General features: G+C 39.1%; 1 protein-coding gene across 1 annotated transcript in view; it reads right to left on the minus strand.

The window, feature by feature from the left end:
* The window catches only part of LOC118767018 (short-chain collagen C4-like), a gene marked incomplete at its 5' end in the record, with an annotated part of 12,105 nt that extends 6,553 nt beyond the window's left edge, over window positions 1–5,552 (minus strand). The window contains 2 exons of the mRNA XM_036510924.1: window positions 2,929–3,390; window positions 5,501–5,552. Of these exons, the coding sequence (XP_036366817.1) occupies window positions 2,929–3,390; window positions 5,501–5,552 (514 nt within the window). The remainder of the gene's footprint in view (window positions 1–2,928; window positions 3,391–5,500) is intronic.
* Window positions 5,553–16,970: the final 11,418 nt, after the last annotated feature.

A 16,970-nucleotide genomic window follows, 5' to 3' on the forward strand; every position in this document is an offset into this window, starting at 1 on the left:
GTGGAACTGTAAAAGTGGGCGTGAACTTGTCTGACAGGTTTAATTATTGGAAAGAGATTTGGTTTGATATTGTCACACAATAATTAGCAAAATATTTTGATGAATGAGAGACACGTGTAAAGTGAAATGATTCCTGTTTCTGGATATATTATGATATATTTATTTACTAATGTTGTTATTTAATTTTATTTGTTATTCTTGGGAAACTGTTTTAATATTCAGTGTGGGAAATATTTCGTTCAACCAACAAATACACAGACACAAAGACACACACACACACACACACACTGACACACACACAAACACACACACACTGACACACACACTAAGAATCACGCACACAGACACTGAGAAACACACACACACTGACACACATACACACATGCACACACACACACACACCGATACACACACACACAAATACAAACACACATACACACTGACACACACACACACTGACATACACACACACACACTGACACACACACACACACTGACATACACACACACACACACAGACACACACACACACTGACATACACACACACACGCACACACACGCTGACACACATACACACACTGATATACACACACACACACACACACTGACACACACACACACACACACACACACACACATACACACTGACAAACTCAAACACACATACACACTGAAACAACACACATATTCACACACACACATTCACACACACACACATTCACACACACACATACACACTGATATACACACACACACACACACACTGATACACACACACACTGACATACACACACACACACGCACACACACGCTGACACACATACACACACTGACATACACACACACACACACACACTGACACACACACACACACACTCACACACACACACACACACACTGACATACTCAAACACACATACACACTGAAACACACACACACATTCACACACACACATTCACACACACACACATTCACACACACACACATTCACACACACACATACACTGACACACACACACATACACACAGATATACACACACACACACACTGACACACACACTTACACACACTGACCCACACACCGTGACTCACACACACTGACACACACACACACACACGCTGACACACACACACACACATACACACACATGGACACATGCGCACACACACACACACGCACACACACACAGACACACAGACACACAAATATGCGGGAAAATGCGGGCCCGTACGTGCGACCGCAGTTTCTGTTGGGGCACAAGGTTGAAGTCAAATCCTCTAGCGAAGTATTTATCAAAGAGAAATAGCGAAGGGAGGTAACTCACGACAGACTCCAGCCTGGCGCTCTAATGGCGTCACTTACTCGTTGTTGTTGGCTATGTTTAAGTTAAAGCTATAGCTTTAAGTTTGTCCAGATATTCCCCTCTTCGGTATTTTCTCTAGATTACGGCTGAACTGGAACCCGATAGGGAGCAGCACTGGACTGACATGCTGTTTTTGCAGCTTTTTGCACAGAAATTGCGTTTAGAGTTTGAAATATGCCATTAGCACATTTTAACGAACCTAAAAATTGCTTATGCCTAATACTGAGCGCTAATACTGTTCACTGGAAACGCCATGTTGAATGTTTCCATATATTCATTTGTCAATTTGCATTTCGTGCTTTTATATTACTTAATTATTATTCTTTTTCTCTAGCTTTTTCACAATCGAGCATTCTTATGGCACGCAATGAATCGGAGAAAAAACGTGCTGCCACCCACAGATCCCTCTTTCCACGGATACCTTCGTTTATCTGGCAGCCATTCTACAAACTCCCACATACAAGGAGCAATCATGCTGGGTAGAGTGTGAAAGACTCAACATGTTGCACTGATTCCACCTAATGTATATTTTATAAGTGGTGTTCCTTTCCTTACTAAGTCGTTTATGTGTGTTACAGTTATTGTATGCATGTATCTCGAAGCAAGTTCCTCTTCTGCGAGTTTGATAGTTTTATGTTACAGACGGAGATAATTTGTTGAACTTGATGTTTTGTGGTGTTGCTGTAGATTCGGTTGATGCTGTTCCTGTAGTCTACTCATATTTCTTGGTGGTTTCATATTTTCTTTTGGCACATCAGTGTTCAGGGAACGATGAGAGGCTGCGTGTGTAATGTGACGCGTGGTTTTGTGCTTGTGATTTTCATAGAAAAGCGGGAATATGTGAATGTAGGTTGAAAATAGTTGATCGTGGGACGTGTACTTGTAACCTTGTCGAAAGTGTTTCGTGAAAACTTCAATGTGTTAGTAAGCTGACAAGTAGTTAGGTAGTCAACATTTTGTGGTATTTCTTCAGTGGATATCAAATATACTTTATTAGGCAATATCCGCGATTGGATTGCAGAACTTTCATCGCATCGATTGTAGTTACAATGATACGTATGGGAGTATTTTTTTTATCAAACCATCATGATTTAGTGATGTTAGTTATAAGCTTTTTTCGTGTTTTCTGAAGATTGATCATGAAAGGGTGATATATTTGTACGGAGGTGTTTCATTTGGGGATTGTTTTCATTTTAAGACGGAATACAACACACATTTAAACGAATCATCATTTTATTTCAACATTTAAATTTGATAAACTGAACCTCATAAAATGAATTCTAGAATCATTCCCTGAGGATTACATCGTTCTGTTAAGCTATTTGTCACATTCTATGACGTCTCTGTTGTTTCGTTTTGAATATTTTCTGAAAACTTGTAGCAGAAACTTATTTAACGACATATATTAGTCGGATAAAATATTGCAAAACACAATTACAAGAAACGTATATGTTGCTTTATTATATTATATTTTATGATTCGCCCACATAAATTTTCATATAGAAACGAATGTAAATTTCTATTCAATATTTACTGCACACAACGCAGGTTAATTCTCGACCATTGACATACGGTGGACATGGCAATGAACCACAAGCAGCCTGAACGAAATATAATAGAGCTCCATTTTCGTTTCTGTAACCTGCTGGATCAGCTTCTGGTTCGTAGTCCACACACACATACTCATGTCTGCCCTTATGCTTATAATACTCGGTCATCAAATATCCCGAATACTCAGCTGTCCAACCAGCGTAACACTTTGTCCTGGCTGGTAACATCATAACAACAGCAGGTTGTCGTGTCAAACAGACAGCGCACGGAACGTTGTGCTCATGAATTGATTCAGCGTTAGCAAAAGAAAAGAGTTTATTAGTTGGGTAAAAAGTTAGTTCATATTCACTACCATAAATGTAACCACCTTCTTCAACTTCTGTAGTATAATTGGCCCAAATGGGATCGTTGGGTAGACACAAGAGATTACTTCCGCCACCAGTATGAGAATAAAATTGTCCACCAGCCACACCTTGAATCGGTAAGAATAAATCAAGTAAAAAAGATAATAAGCAAAATTATATATGAAATAACAGAAACATTCATTACAATTTTTCACTTAAAAGAAGTCACCTTTACTCACGTGTGAACGAATTGTGGTGTACATATGTTAGTGTTTATGTGAGTGTAAGCTGAGTGTTGCTGAAAGCTTAAGAACGTAGCTGTGCATTTGCCTTCTCATCATATGTATATATATATATATATATATATATATATATATATACTCTTTTTTTTCTTTTACTTCTTTCAGTCATTTGACATCGGCCATGCTGGAGCACCGCCTTCAGTCGAGCATATAGACCCCGGGACTTATTATTTGTAAACCCAGTACTTATTCTATCGATCTCTTTTTGCCGAACCGCTAAGAAACGGGGACGTAAACACACCAGCATCGTTTGTCAAGCGATGGTGGGGGGACGAACACAGACACACAAACATATACACATACACAAATATATATATACATATATTCGACAGGCTTCTTTCAGTTTCCGTCTACCAAATCCACTCACAAGGCATTGGTCGGCCCGAGGCTATAGCAGAAGACACTTGCGCAAGATGCCACGCAGTGGGACTGAACCCGGAACCATGTGATTGGTAAGCAAGCTACTTACCACACCGCCACTCCTGCGCCTATATATATATATATGCATATATATGTTGTGTGTTTACGGGTACCTATTTGTGGTTGCGACGTGGATTATTATGTATGTTTGCATGGGGTAGATGTTTTTCGGTGGATGTCAATAGATGGAGGAAATGAAAGATATTTTATAACGCATGCGTTCGTGTTTATCCGAAATGGAAAAGATATTCACGTGTGAACGGGGATATTTTGGGGGGTGGAAATTGTTGGTGGTTTGAGTAGGACAATGCGGGAGACGACGAGATGCAGAGAAGTGGTGGGTAACCGTCGATTAAATCTTGTTTAGTCGATCGTACGAGAGTCGGTGGCTAAACCTCTCGTTTAGACTCGGACGAATCAGGCTTACATAGACGTTATGATCACACAGACTTGTTTTCATGCAATACACAGAAACGAGGTGGGAGGAAAAATTGTGAGGTTCAGTGATGGCGTAGTGCTTAAGATGAATGGACGGCCGAGTGGGCGACCGATAAAGGATGCGTATAGGGTTTATAGAGAGCAGATTCAGAGCATTTTTAGGGATTGTGAGGTTGATTGGGGACGCAGTGTGTAGCAGCAGTTTTGAATTGGAAGTTTCGGAATTACCTTACAAAGATATACTGGATGATTAATGAGGTGATGTGGTGCATGAAAAGAGCAAGGTTTTAGCGATAGGACGATTTCGGTGAGGCGGAGAAGAATAGAAGTGCATTCTGTACTCTGTTGTGTTCTCTCACTAATATTTAGTCTCTCTCTATTTTACTTAATGAATAAGGTCTTTAGCTTTTTCCATCAGTTACAGTATGTCGCTTGTCCAGTCCTCATTCTACATTGTGCGTTCATTCCATTAACCATTTACAGCCACTGTCATCAATTCTAATAGACTCTATTCAATTTAGCCCACACCTACGATCATTTGGCACTCTAGTTAATGATAGTCCCGTGGCCACTATTCAGCTCTGGTCACTCAGGTACAATACCACCATCCGTAGCCTGTACAATTGATCACCAGTTAGCAGCCTCGGTAGTTGATATCTACAATCCAAAGCTGGTCAGCCTAAATTCTTGATCGACATGGTGGTTTTCAATCCAGCCCCTGTCTGTAATTTAACGTAGAGATATCTATATTCTGTGGTTAGACAACATCCTGTTCAATTGGTCCGTAGTAGACAACATATAATATTCTGATTTGACCAAATACCTACAAAGGAGTAAGCAGTCTTGTGTAGTGTCTGTATAGTCTACATGTACAGACGTTTGAAACGTGACATATCATAAAAGGATTTGAGAATGTTTATGTCAGACAACCCGACAAAGGGTGAGTGTGTGTGCGTGTGCGTGAGAGAGAGGGTGAGAGAGAAAGAGAGGGAAGAAAATGAGAGAATGAGAGGTATAAAAAGTGAACCAGAGAAAGACAAAAAGAGAATGAGAGGTCAGAAATATAAAGTATACTAACCGTCATATACAAGTTTTGAATAAGGAGGACAAGTTGTTCTGCCCCACCGGGTATACAATGATCCGAGACCGGGTTCTGTGAAATTAAAATGAAATAATGTAGTTTAAAAGAAAGAATTGGGGGATCACTTACAAAGTAGGTTGTTGGATGGGAAGGAATTGATGGAGAAGAGAGAAATATAGAATTTAAGAAAGAACGAGTGAATGAATGAAAGTCAGAACGAAAGGTGTAAATAATAAGAATAAATTGTAAAGAAAGAAAAAAAGACATTTGTCTGTTGAGCCTGTTAGTGACGTTGATGTCAAAGATTTGAGAGATTAATCTCAGAATATCAGAATGTGTATCGGTCTCCGCTATGAACGGATGTATGTATGATACGCAAACTTGGGTATGAGTATATATACTTCTCAGTAGAATAATGATAAAACTCAATAGAATAATGATAAAACTCCATAGAATAATGATAAAATATTTGCCAGGTGCGAATATTCATCGGTCAATTACAAATATTAGTTAGGAGCTCGGTGCAAATAAGGCCAGCATAACTACAATATGAAAATAACAACCATACCGCATCATTTGTCGATTTAGTTAAAATACATCGCATCCGGATCTCGAGTAGAGGAGTCCGGTCGATAAATGTATAGCACACCCCACCAAATACCGTTGCAACCAGCAAGAAGCCTGCAACTTAATCTGGGGTGTGTGGGGTTAGAGCACAAAATTGACGGTCTCAGGAAACCAAAGCAGATCAAGAAGGGAACAACCTTTAATAATTGAGAATTAAAACGTCAAAATTGTTAGATATAATCTGCCTGTAAGATATAATCGGTGTCTCCTCTACAAAATTTCGTTTTTCCGATAGCGTACACTTGGATATAGGCTTGAAACTCCACTACGCAACTGTGGTGCCAACAATGTCTGCACAGGTGGGATTAGGATACTCTCAATCCCCAGCTTTCGGATTGTATTATGGAGTGAAACCGACTAGGTGTGAGGGTTCACCTCTTGAAGCTAAGGCTGAATATGAAGGACCACTGTGGCTGCTGTAAGTATATGCAGCAAACAGCGAGGTCAAATCCAAATCCTTCCTAAGCAAATTCACCTCAGCTTTAGATATATTTGGGGTAAAGTCATTTGTCCTGCCAGGAGATTTCAGTGCCCACCTTGGCATTGATAACCGTGAGAAGGATTGATTGGAAGGAATGTCGTCAGTGAAATTAATGGAGAGGATATAGCAGCCTTCAGTGCAGGATACACACTCTCCTCTGTACGGAATAGATATTATTTTAAGACAGGGATATTTATAAGGGTGCCTGATATAGAAATACTTGGTGACAGATGTTTTTGATAGAGTTTGGTCATCTTTCACTCTTTGCTGAACGTTCGGGTAAAAGGAAGGGGTGGAGTTTTCAACTCGTCACTACCTAAATATCTGAAAGCCTGAAAATTCCACCAGTCTGCCGAACACTAGAAATTGTTAAGTCCAGTGCAACCTACAGAATACAACTGGAAGCCGCAGTGGATGCTGGGATCAGAATAAAAAATGTGGAGACTTTTGCATCCAAATTGAGAGTGACCATCCTGAATGAATTTGAACATCGAAATGGATTCGTGATTGTATAATTTTTTTCGGCAGGTTCTTCTTCGGTTGAACGCTTATTTGAGCTAAACTCACTTAAAAGTGATAAAGCTGCTGGTGAAAAGCACGTCCGGCTTGATATTTTAGAAACCTTGAATACAGATTGTATTCTCTGAGTGAACCATGTATGCTATGTGGATGGGACCTCTGGAAAAAACACCAAGGCAATGGTAATATGGGGTGCCAATCACAATTTTCTCAAACAGAGACCAAAGATTGTGTTCTAATTATAGAAAAGTCTACACTAGATGTCAGGAAACGATAAGTAGGGAAAATGTTGCGCCCAAGATTACTGTCCGGGACGCAGTACACCCAACCAGAGAGTCGTTCAAAGACAGATCGTCCAGCAAACATTGAAATATTTCTAAGGTTTATACGCTGTAAACCAGGGAATCACGTGCCCTGGGGCATGTTGCGGATGGTTTACCATGAAGGTGAGTTTAATGGGCAAATACTGGTTGCCATAAAGTACTTATATGGATGTTCAAATGATTGTATTTATGTAAAAGTCGAAAGTTTACAACGTGAAGGTTTCACTTAATTGAAGTGTGCATTGTTAGTGCCCCTTCTCACATTCTTTTTTGTGATTTGGTTGAATATGCGCAGCCATTGTGGTAGAGGTATCCCAATTCATCTCTACCTCATCGGTCGACTGTTATTTGTAGACGACATGCTGCTACCTGATTCGTCTGATGGTCACCAACAACATGCACTGAATGGGTTGGCTGCCGAGTACCCCAAGGCAGGATTGACAAATACCGACTTTGTAGGAAAGTGGAACATCATTAGTTCGGGTTTCTATTCACGAATGATTGGAAGCACAAGAGTGGACAGAATGCTGAATTGTAGATATAAACGCAGTGAAGCGCCAGCTCGGGCAATTGATTCTCAGATGAAGAGGTCTTGGCACAATTATCGACGTAGCACTGCATATATACTCATATACACACAATAAATGGCATAATATATTAGAGTAATACTTTATTTAGGAAATTATTGTAAAGTAGAATATATTTTGAAATAAATTCAGGCAAGTGTCTTAGTATATATTATTGTGGACATATGGATAGTAATGTGGAACTAATTCAAAGTTGGTGAAATTATAAATCATTGGTTAAGGAGACACGGGTAAAAGACTTTAGCTATAAAATTTGTTCTTACTTGGTGTGTCATCTGGTTTATCGTCGAGAGATTTCTTGGAGATGAAACGGTTCTTTGAAAAAATAGAAATAGCATCATATAAATAGAACTTCAGGGTATTTATTATCGTTGAGAACTTAAAACAATGCAATAGATGACAACATATTCGGGCAGGAATCATTGCCAACAATACCTTCTCAGCCCCTTAGGAATCGCCTAGAAGGCGCTTCCATCCAGTCAAACGATTTTCTGAAGAATATCAGAGAATATAATTCTGCATTTCAAATGACATCGTATGGTGAATCTAAGAAGATAGATAAACATGAATTTACGCCGACGTCAAAGTTCAAGGGCAAGTCTATCCCCTCATTGGTTCCCTGGTAACCGCGAATGAACAACCACAGTTCCTCCAAATTTGCTCTATGAGTGATGTAGGACGTGTGGTGTCAAAATTTCCGATGATGGGTCGTGTTAGACACAGCGCACACTGCTGCAAAGGAGGGTATATCCACTGACAGCATTTCGGTGCGTTCAAAAAATCACACAAACCCCACCTCCAATTTTGCATGACAGGTGAGGGCCTGAAACACTCCAAACGGACGCATAGCATGTTGCTTAGTCGAATTAGCCCAGCATTTACTCTACAACTGTTTTGTTGTCAATGTTGCACTTTCCCATATCACCTGTTTCAAAATGACTGGAGTATATTATATACCAACTTTGCCATTTTAATCCCCAGCAATGCCGGGTATATCTGCTAGTACACACACACACATATATACACACACATATCTCTACACATATATATATATACATATATATATATACACATATATATATACATATATATATATATACATATTTATATATATAGTTAAATTTAATCCATACAAGAAAGCACAAAAACAACGCGAGGACGTGGAACAAATATAGTATTATTGGACGAGGAAGGAAAGAAGGAGGGTTTAAGGTTTATGAGAATGAATGATCCAGAGGAGGGAAGACAGAGGGAAAAAAATCGCCAACGGTACACACGCGGACCCATTTTGAATGACGGAAGGAACTGGGTGAAGAAAAGTTCTTTCAAACACAGGAGAGTGGTAGAGGAGGAGGAATGTGTGTGTAAGTGTGGATAAGAGCGTGCGCGGAGGTCTGCGTGTGCGTCTGTGTGTCTGTGTGTATGTGTGCAATGATGACACGTGTGTGTGTGTGTGTGTGGTTGTGGCTGTTAATCTTTGCGTGTTGTAGGGTTAGTAGTGTTAAGGTCAAGGAAGAAGGAATTTGGCGTGGCTCCTTTTGTCTCTACCACAGGTCAAGTAGTAGGTACTGCTAGTTTGATGTATGTGTGTGTGTGCGTGTATGTATATGTATCGTGTGTGTGTTTTGTTTGTAGTGTGTGTGTGTGTATGTGTGTGTCCGTGTGTGTTGGTTTTTGGAGTTGTTTTTGAGTAATGTGCGCGCGTGTGCTTGCGTGCGCGTGTGCGCTTAAGTACGCGTATGCGCGTCTGTGTCTGTGCCCATGTGTGTATAAGTGTGTGCGTATCTGTATGAGTATCGTTCATTAAGGGTATATGAGGGCATCTGTGCTGGTGCGTGTGTATGTATTTGTGTATGTGTGTGTGCGTGTATTGTGTGCGTATGATACATATATATATCTCCGTGATCACCGTGACCGACCAGGCTATCAGTTGTTGCTACACATCGCTGGTCACAATGCGCTTCGCATTAATTTAGCCTTCAAATGACGCCATCCCGTTGGCTAAGCGAGCAGGCCAACAGAAGAAAGGGAGAAAGTTATAGCGAAAGAGTACAGCAGTGATCGTGGAGCTTTAAACACACACAACACCCAGTCTGGGAATCGAAATCTCGATCCTACAACCGTGAGTCCGCGACCCTAAACCCTGGGCCACTTCACCTCGACACAGACATATATATTTATATATATATATATATATATATATATATATATATATATATATATATATATATATATATATATATATATATATATATGTATATATATATATATATATATATATATATATATATATATATATATATAAATTGATCAAAATAAAATAAAAACATGATGCGAAGGATTCAGCGGTACATATGTTTCGGGCCTTTATTAGACAGATTTATAACAATGCATAATGTATGTCTGTGGCCTTCTTCAGCCGCGCACAACAGCTTCCACAAGGACATGTGTTACATCAAATATTCTTGGTTGGGGATGCAAATCCTCTCATTCACGTACGACATAATGCGGCAGCAGCATAGAATTGAAGCGTCCATCTCTTTCTTCTCTCAATGTAGAATGAGGAAAATCGGATGTTGAGGTAATGTAAATAAATAAATACATATATAGAGGTGAAGATGGAGGGGCGAGAGTTCGGGACGAGGGATAAAAAATGTATAAAAAGTGTAAGTATAGAATAATATAAAATGTAGAGGATAAAGATATAAAGAGTTGTAAGGAGATGTAAAGGGGGTATAAAGAAATATAAAGAAATATAAATAAATGTAAAGGCATAAGGTTATAAAGTAAAAATAGAAATAGAAATAAAAGTAAAAAAAACCTGATAAAAGCATGATAAAAGTGTAAAAGAATGTAAAGATAAGGGATGTATAGAGGTTACCGACCAAGCATGGTGGTCAGGAGATTGATAAAATTTAGTTGTAGAATTGTCAGTAAATCAACAGTTTCGTCTGGGGACCTAATGCGTTGTAAATCAGAGCTGATGAGCATTTAATCTGGTTCCTTGAATTAAATGGACTTCTAGTACATACATATCATCATGGATACATACACCCACATACACGCGTACATATACGCCTCCAAGGCTATAAGCATACACACGCACTCGCGTGTAAACACGTACATAAACACACACGCACCCACACGCACGCGCGCACACACACATACATACAACAGAATATCCGCATATATACACGGACATTACGCGCGTACACGCTCACATGTATATACGCGCGCTCATCACTACATACACACACGTATATGCCCACGCCTCTAGGTCTAGGTATAAGATATTAAAGGATGTGTATAAGAACGTATGTAAAGAATCCCGTACTCATGTCTATACGTGCACGCACACACGGCTGTGTGTCCGTATATATATATATATATATATAAATACATATCAATATATAGGTATACACGTACACATAAGCATACACACCATAAATATCACAAACCGACGTATCTACTTATACGCATACACACACACAAACGTACACATAAATGAGAGTGGACATACACTGTATAGTGTGATTGTTCGTGTACAATTGAGCACATGTGTCTGTGTGCGTGCGTATGTGTGTGTGTTTGTGTTTATTTGTGCGTGTGTTTGTCCGTGTGTCTGTGTGTATGTATTTACATTCGTTCTTACATATTGTCATATATAAAAACCAACGTGAATTACAGTCAAACGTTACGAAATTCACCGATCTACATTGGCACTCGCACGTTTTATTTTCAGTTGGAAAGAAAAGATTAAAAAAAACTCGCCTCACTTCCGTTCCTGATGGAGAGAAATAGATAAATGTGTGTAAATATGTACGTATTCCTATGTGTGCGTGTGTGTGTGTTTGTATGTGTCTGTTTCTGTGCGTGTGTGTAAGTATACATCTAGACATAATACTTAACACTAATATTAATAGGGCTAAACGTTGCAGCCAAAGGGCATGGCCATGCTGGAACCCCACCATTAGATTTTTTTCATTACGCACTTATTTCCCTCTCCAGGATTATGTCTGGTGAAAGAGCGATCGGACAGGAGTACAATTCCACCCTTCTTTGTGTTTACTTGGGATGTGTGTTTATATATGTATATATATATATATATATATATATATATATATATATATATATATATATATATATATATATATATATATATATATATATATATATATATATATATAGATAGATAGATAGATAGATAGAAAGATAGATAGATAGATAGATAGATAGATAGATAGATAGATAAGTAGATAAATAGATTGATAGATAGATATGTATGTACATACATACGTAACTATATATGTGTGCATGTATGTATGATATGTATATATATATATATATATATATAGATGTATGTGTGTGTTTGTGTGTATAGCACACGTAGTGTATATGTATCTATGTTTTATATATGTGTCTGTTATTGTCGCACCACTATCGATTCTCAACTGATGTCGGTGTATTTACGTCCCCGTTACATAGCGGTTCGGGTAGAGATAACGATAGAATGAGCAATGGGCTTACAAAGAATAATTCCTGAAGTCACTTTGTTCTACTAAACGCTGTGCTCTAGCATGGCCGCAGTCAAATGACTGGAACGGGTAAAAGAATATATCTATATATAAACACACACACACACACACACACACACACATACATATATATATATATAGATAAATGGAGAGAGAGAGAGAGAGAGATAGACAGAGAGATACAGTGATAGATACACACACGCATATATTTGCTTGTATATATATATCTATATATGTTCACGCACTAATATATTCTTATATATGTATATTTAGATATACATATATATGTATATTATATATACAAATATATGTATATGTATATATATGTATGTTTAAGTGTGTGCGCCTGTGTGTTCGTGTGTGATTACGTGTGTGATCTTATGTGTGCGTGTGTGCTCCATAGGAACATATGTACGTGATTAATGCATACATCCTTACATCCATCCATCCATCGGTACGTACATACATCCACATATTAATACATACATACGTAAATGCATACATACATACATGCATATATAAATACATAAAGACATACATATATTAACACAAAATCCATGACTTACCGTTTTCGATTTCTCTTCCATTTTTCCTATTCTTGAATCTTGATGAAGAATCACGATCGTCAGAACGAGAAGAACCCCAAAAGCTATGAGAGAAGAAATGGAATAACGCTGCGAAATATTCCTGGACAGTTGTGCGAAATCCATTCTGGAGACAGTTGTCGGTCGTACGTGATACTTCGTGTGGCTTCAACAAAAGATCGAGATGCGAGGTTTAAGCTGAAGACCTGTAACTGAATTCCACGTATTTATTGAGCGCACAACAACCCAGCTCTGGCATAGATCTTATCGTAAATTTATGAACCAATGCGATTGGTGGAACTGTAAAAGCGGGTGTGAACTTGTCTGACAGGTTTAATTATTGGAAAGAGATGGTTTGATATAGTCACACAATAATTAGCAAAATATTTTGATGAATGAGAGACTCGTGTAAAGTGAAATGATTCCTGTTTCTGGATATATTATGATATATTTATTTACTAATGTTGTTATTTAATTTTATTTGTTTTTTCTTGGGAAACTGTTTTAATATTCAGTGTGGGAAGTATTTCGTTCAACCAACAAATACACAGACACACACGCATACACACACACTGACACGCAAACACACACGGACGGACACACACACAGACACTGACACACGCACACTGACACGCACACACAAGCACACACTGACACGAACACCAACACACACACCTACACACACTGACACACAGACACATACACGCACACACACTAACACACACACACATACTGACATACACACACACCAACACACACCCACACACACCAACACACACTGACACACACACTGACACACACACACAGATACATTGTCTTACACACACATACACACTCACGCACAGACATACACATTGACACACACACACGGACACACACACACTGACACACACACACACACACGCTGACACGCACACGCACATACACTGACACACACACATACACTTACACACACACATACACTGACACATACACTGACATACACACACTCCCACACGCACATATACACTGACACACACACACACACACACTGACACACACTCATACACACACTCACACACTGTTTTAATATCCAGTGTGGGAAGTATTTCGTTCAACCCACACAGTAATCGCAAGACTTAATCTAATGAAGTCCGCTGTTCGGATTGGATTCTTCACAACAAGCGTTAATCTGATTAGAAAAGTTTTATGTGAATATCAAAATCAAAACCTGCCAATTCCCACCCACCCATACATACATACACACACACATACACACATACATACATATATACATACATACATACATACATACATACATACACACATACTTACGTATATACCCCCATACATACATATATACTTACAATCACACACATATATATATACATACATACACACATACATACACACATACATACATACAAACATACATACATACGCACACATACATACGTACATACATACATACATGTATGCATATATTTATACATACAAGTATGTATGTATACATGTATACATGCATGTATGTTTGAATGTAAGCATGTATATATCGATAGACCCATATACACATACATACATACATACTTACATCCATACATACATGCATACATCCATCCATACACACATACATCCATCATACATATACATACATACATACATATACATCCATACATACATACATACATACTTACATCCATACATCCATCCATACATACATACATACATACATATATACATACATACATACATACTTACATCCATACATACATGCATACATACTTACATCCATCCATCCATTCATAAGTACATACTCGGTGGCTGCCCCCTTGTTATCGAGTATGGCCATTGCACGAAGCTTAATCAATGTTGTTATCTTGCAATGCCTGTGCATGAAGATTTTTTTTATAGTGAGGAAAGGCTGTGCACTGTGTCAATCCCAGTCACTAAGCAACAGCAGCCATAATCCGAAAAGAAGAACAAGTCAACATTATCGGTAACCACTGAGCCGCAGGTTTATATCGGAGTTATCCCAGTTACCTGAGTTACCTTCTCCTAGAAGGATGCCCTAACAAAGTCTAGGAGTCCTCCACTCCCAATGGTTTAACCGCCCGATCTGGTATTCAGTCCGATTATTTCTATGTCCCCGCGCATGACACAAACCAACCGGTCGATCCACGACCAACCGACAAACCAACGAACCAGGTGACCCACCGACAAACCAGCCAACCAGCAACCAACCGACAAACCAACCAACCAGCCGATCCCCTACCAACCGACAAACCAGCCAACCAGGTGACCCACAGACCAACCAGCCAGCCAGCAACCAACCGACAAACCAGTCATGACCAACCGATCCACCACCAACCGACAAACCAGCCAACCAGGTGACCCACAGACCAACCAGCCCGCCAGCAACCAACCGACAAACCAGTCATGACCAACCGATCCACCACCAACCAGCCAACCTGCCTACCAGCCAACTTTTGGCTGTTATTTTTATATAAACGTTACTGAATAAAAGATGGGTTGGTCACGACTGGATGTCTTCGATCATAGACCTGTTCGATTAGGCTTTCGTGAGGGCTGGACAACAACAACATTAACAACAACAACAACAACAACAACAACATCAATAACAACGAAATACATTAAATACGACCGATTCTCTCTAGAATTAGGAACCCGGCGTTGTTTGCGTGAGTCTGGCCGAGGCATTTTGAAATAGCAGCAACATGTCGGGAAGAAGAAGGGTTTCCACTTAGATTTTAATACAGGATCTTTCGTAAACCTCAATCTCTGGTGCTGGGGTCGGGGGGTGGGGTGGGGGACTTTGATATTGCTGACATGTCTTCTCTTTTACCTTCGGCAATACAATGAAGGCTTTTGTTGTTGATGTTGGTGGTGGTGGTGTTGTTGTTTGAGATAGTAGTGGTGGTGGTGGTGGCAATGGTTGTAGTTGTGGTGGTGGTCATGGTAGTGGTGGTAGTAATGCTGGTGCTGGTAATGGTTGTGGTGGCGGTCACGGTTTTGCTGGTGGTGGCTGTGTTTTCCTCCGACGTCTGCCCAATCCAAACAATTCTTTTTTTGCAGTCATTTCTCCGTTCTTTTTTTTTTTTTCAATTTTTTTATTCTTTTAATTTTCAGACATATTGCCTCTGAGATATAACAAAGATTCGATTCATATCGAAGTCAATTTTAATATTGGATTTACAAGTGCCCAAATCAGTGGTTCCCAACAGTAGTTAATTTGACAGTTGGAGGTCCATGTAAGATTGCTTTAAAATCTATCTATTTCTTTACTACCCACAAGGGGCTAAACACACAGAGGACAAACAAGGACAGACAAGCGGATTAAGTCGGTTATATCAACCCCAGTGTTTCACTGGTACTTAATTTATCGACCGCGAAATGATGAAAGGCAAAGTCGACCTCAGCGCAATTTGAACACAGAACGTAACCGCAGACGAAATACCACTAGGCATTTCGCCCGGCGTGCTAACGTTTCTACTAGCTCTTCATCAAAATTTTAAAAAACTTTTTTGAAAATTTTCATCAAAATTATGGAAAGTTTTTTGAAAATTTTGATCAAAAGTTTAAAAAACTTTTTTGGAAATTTTGATCAAAATTTTAAAAAACTTTTTTGAAATTTTGATCAAAATTTTTGAAAAGTTTTCTGAAAAATTTCATCAGTTGTTCATGAAATACTGCAGATTTCGTTGATAGGGAATATTTTTTCTCCGGATAGTTATCCAACAAATACATACACGCACACTGGCACACACACACATACAAACACACACACACACATATACAAACACACACACACACA

The sequence above is a fragment of the Octopus sinensis genome, linkage group LG18 (genome assembly GCF_006345805.1).
Source record: "Octopus sinensis linkage group LG18, ASM634580v1, whole genome shotgun sequence".
In the NCBI taxonomy this organism is placed as follows: Eukaryota; Metazoa; Mollusca; class Cephalopoda; order Octopoda; family Octopodidae; genus Octopus; species Octopus sinensis.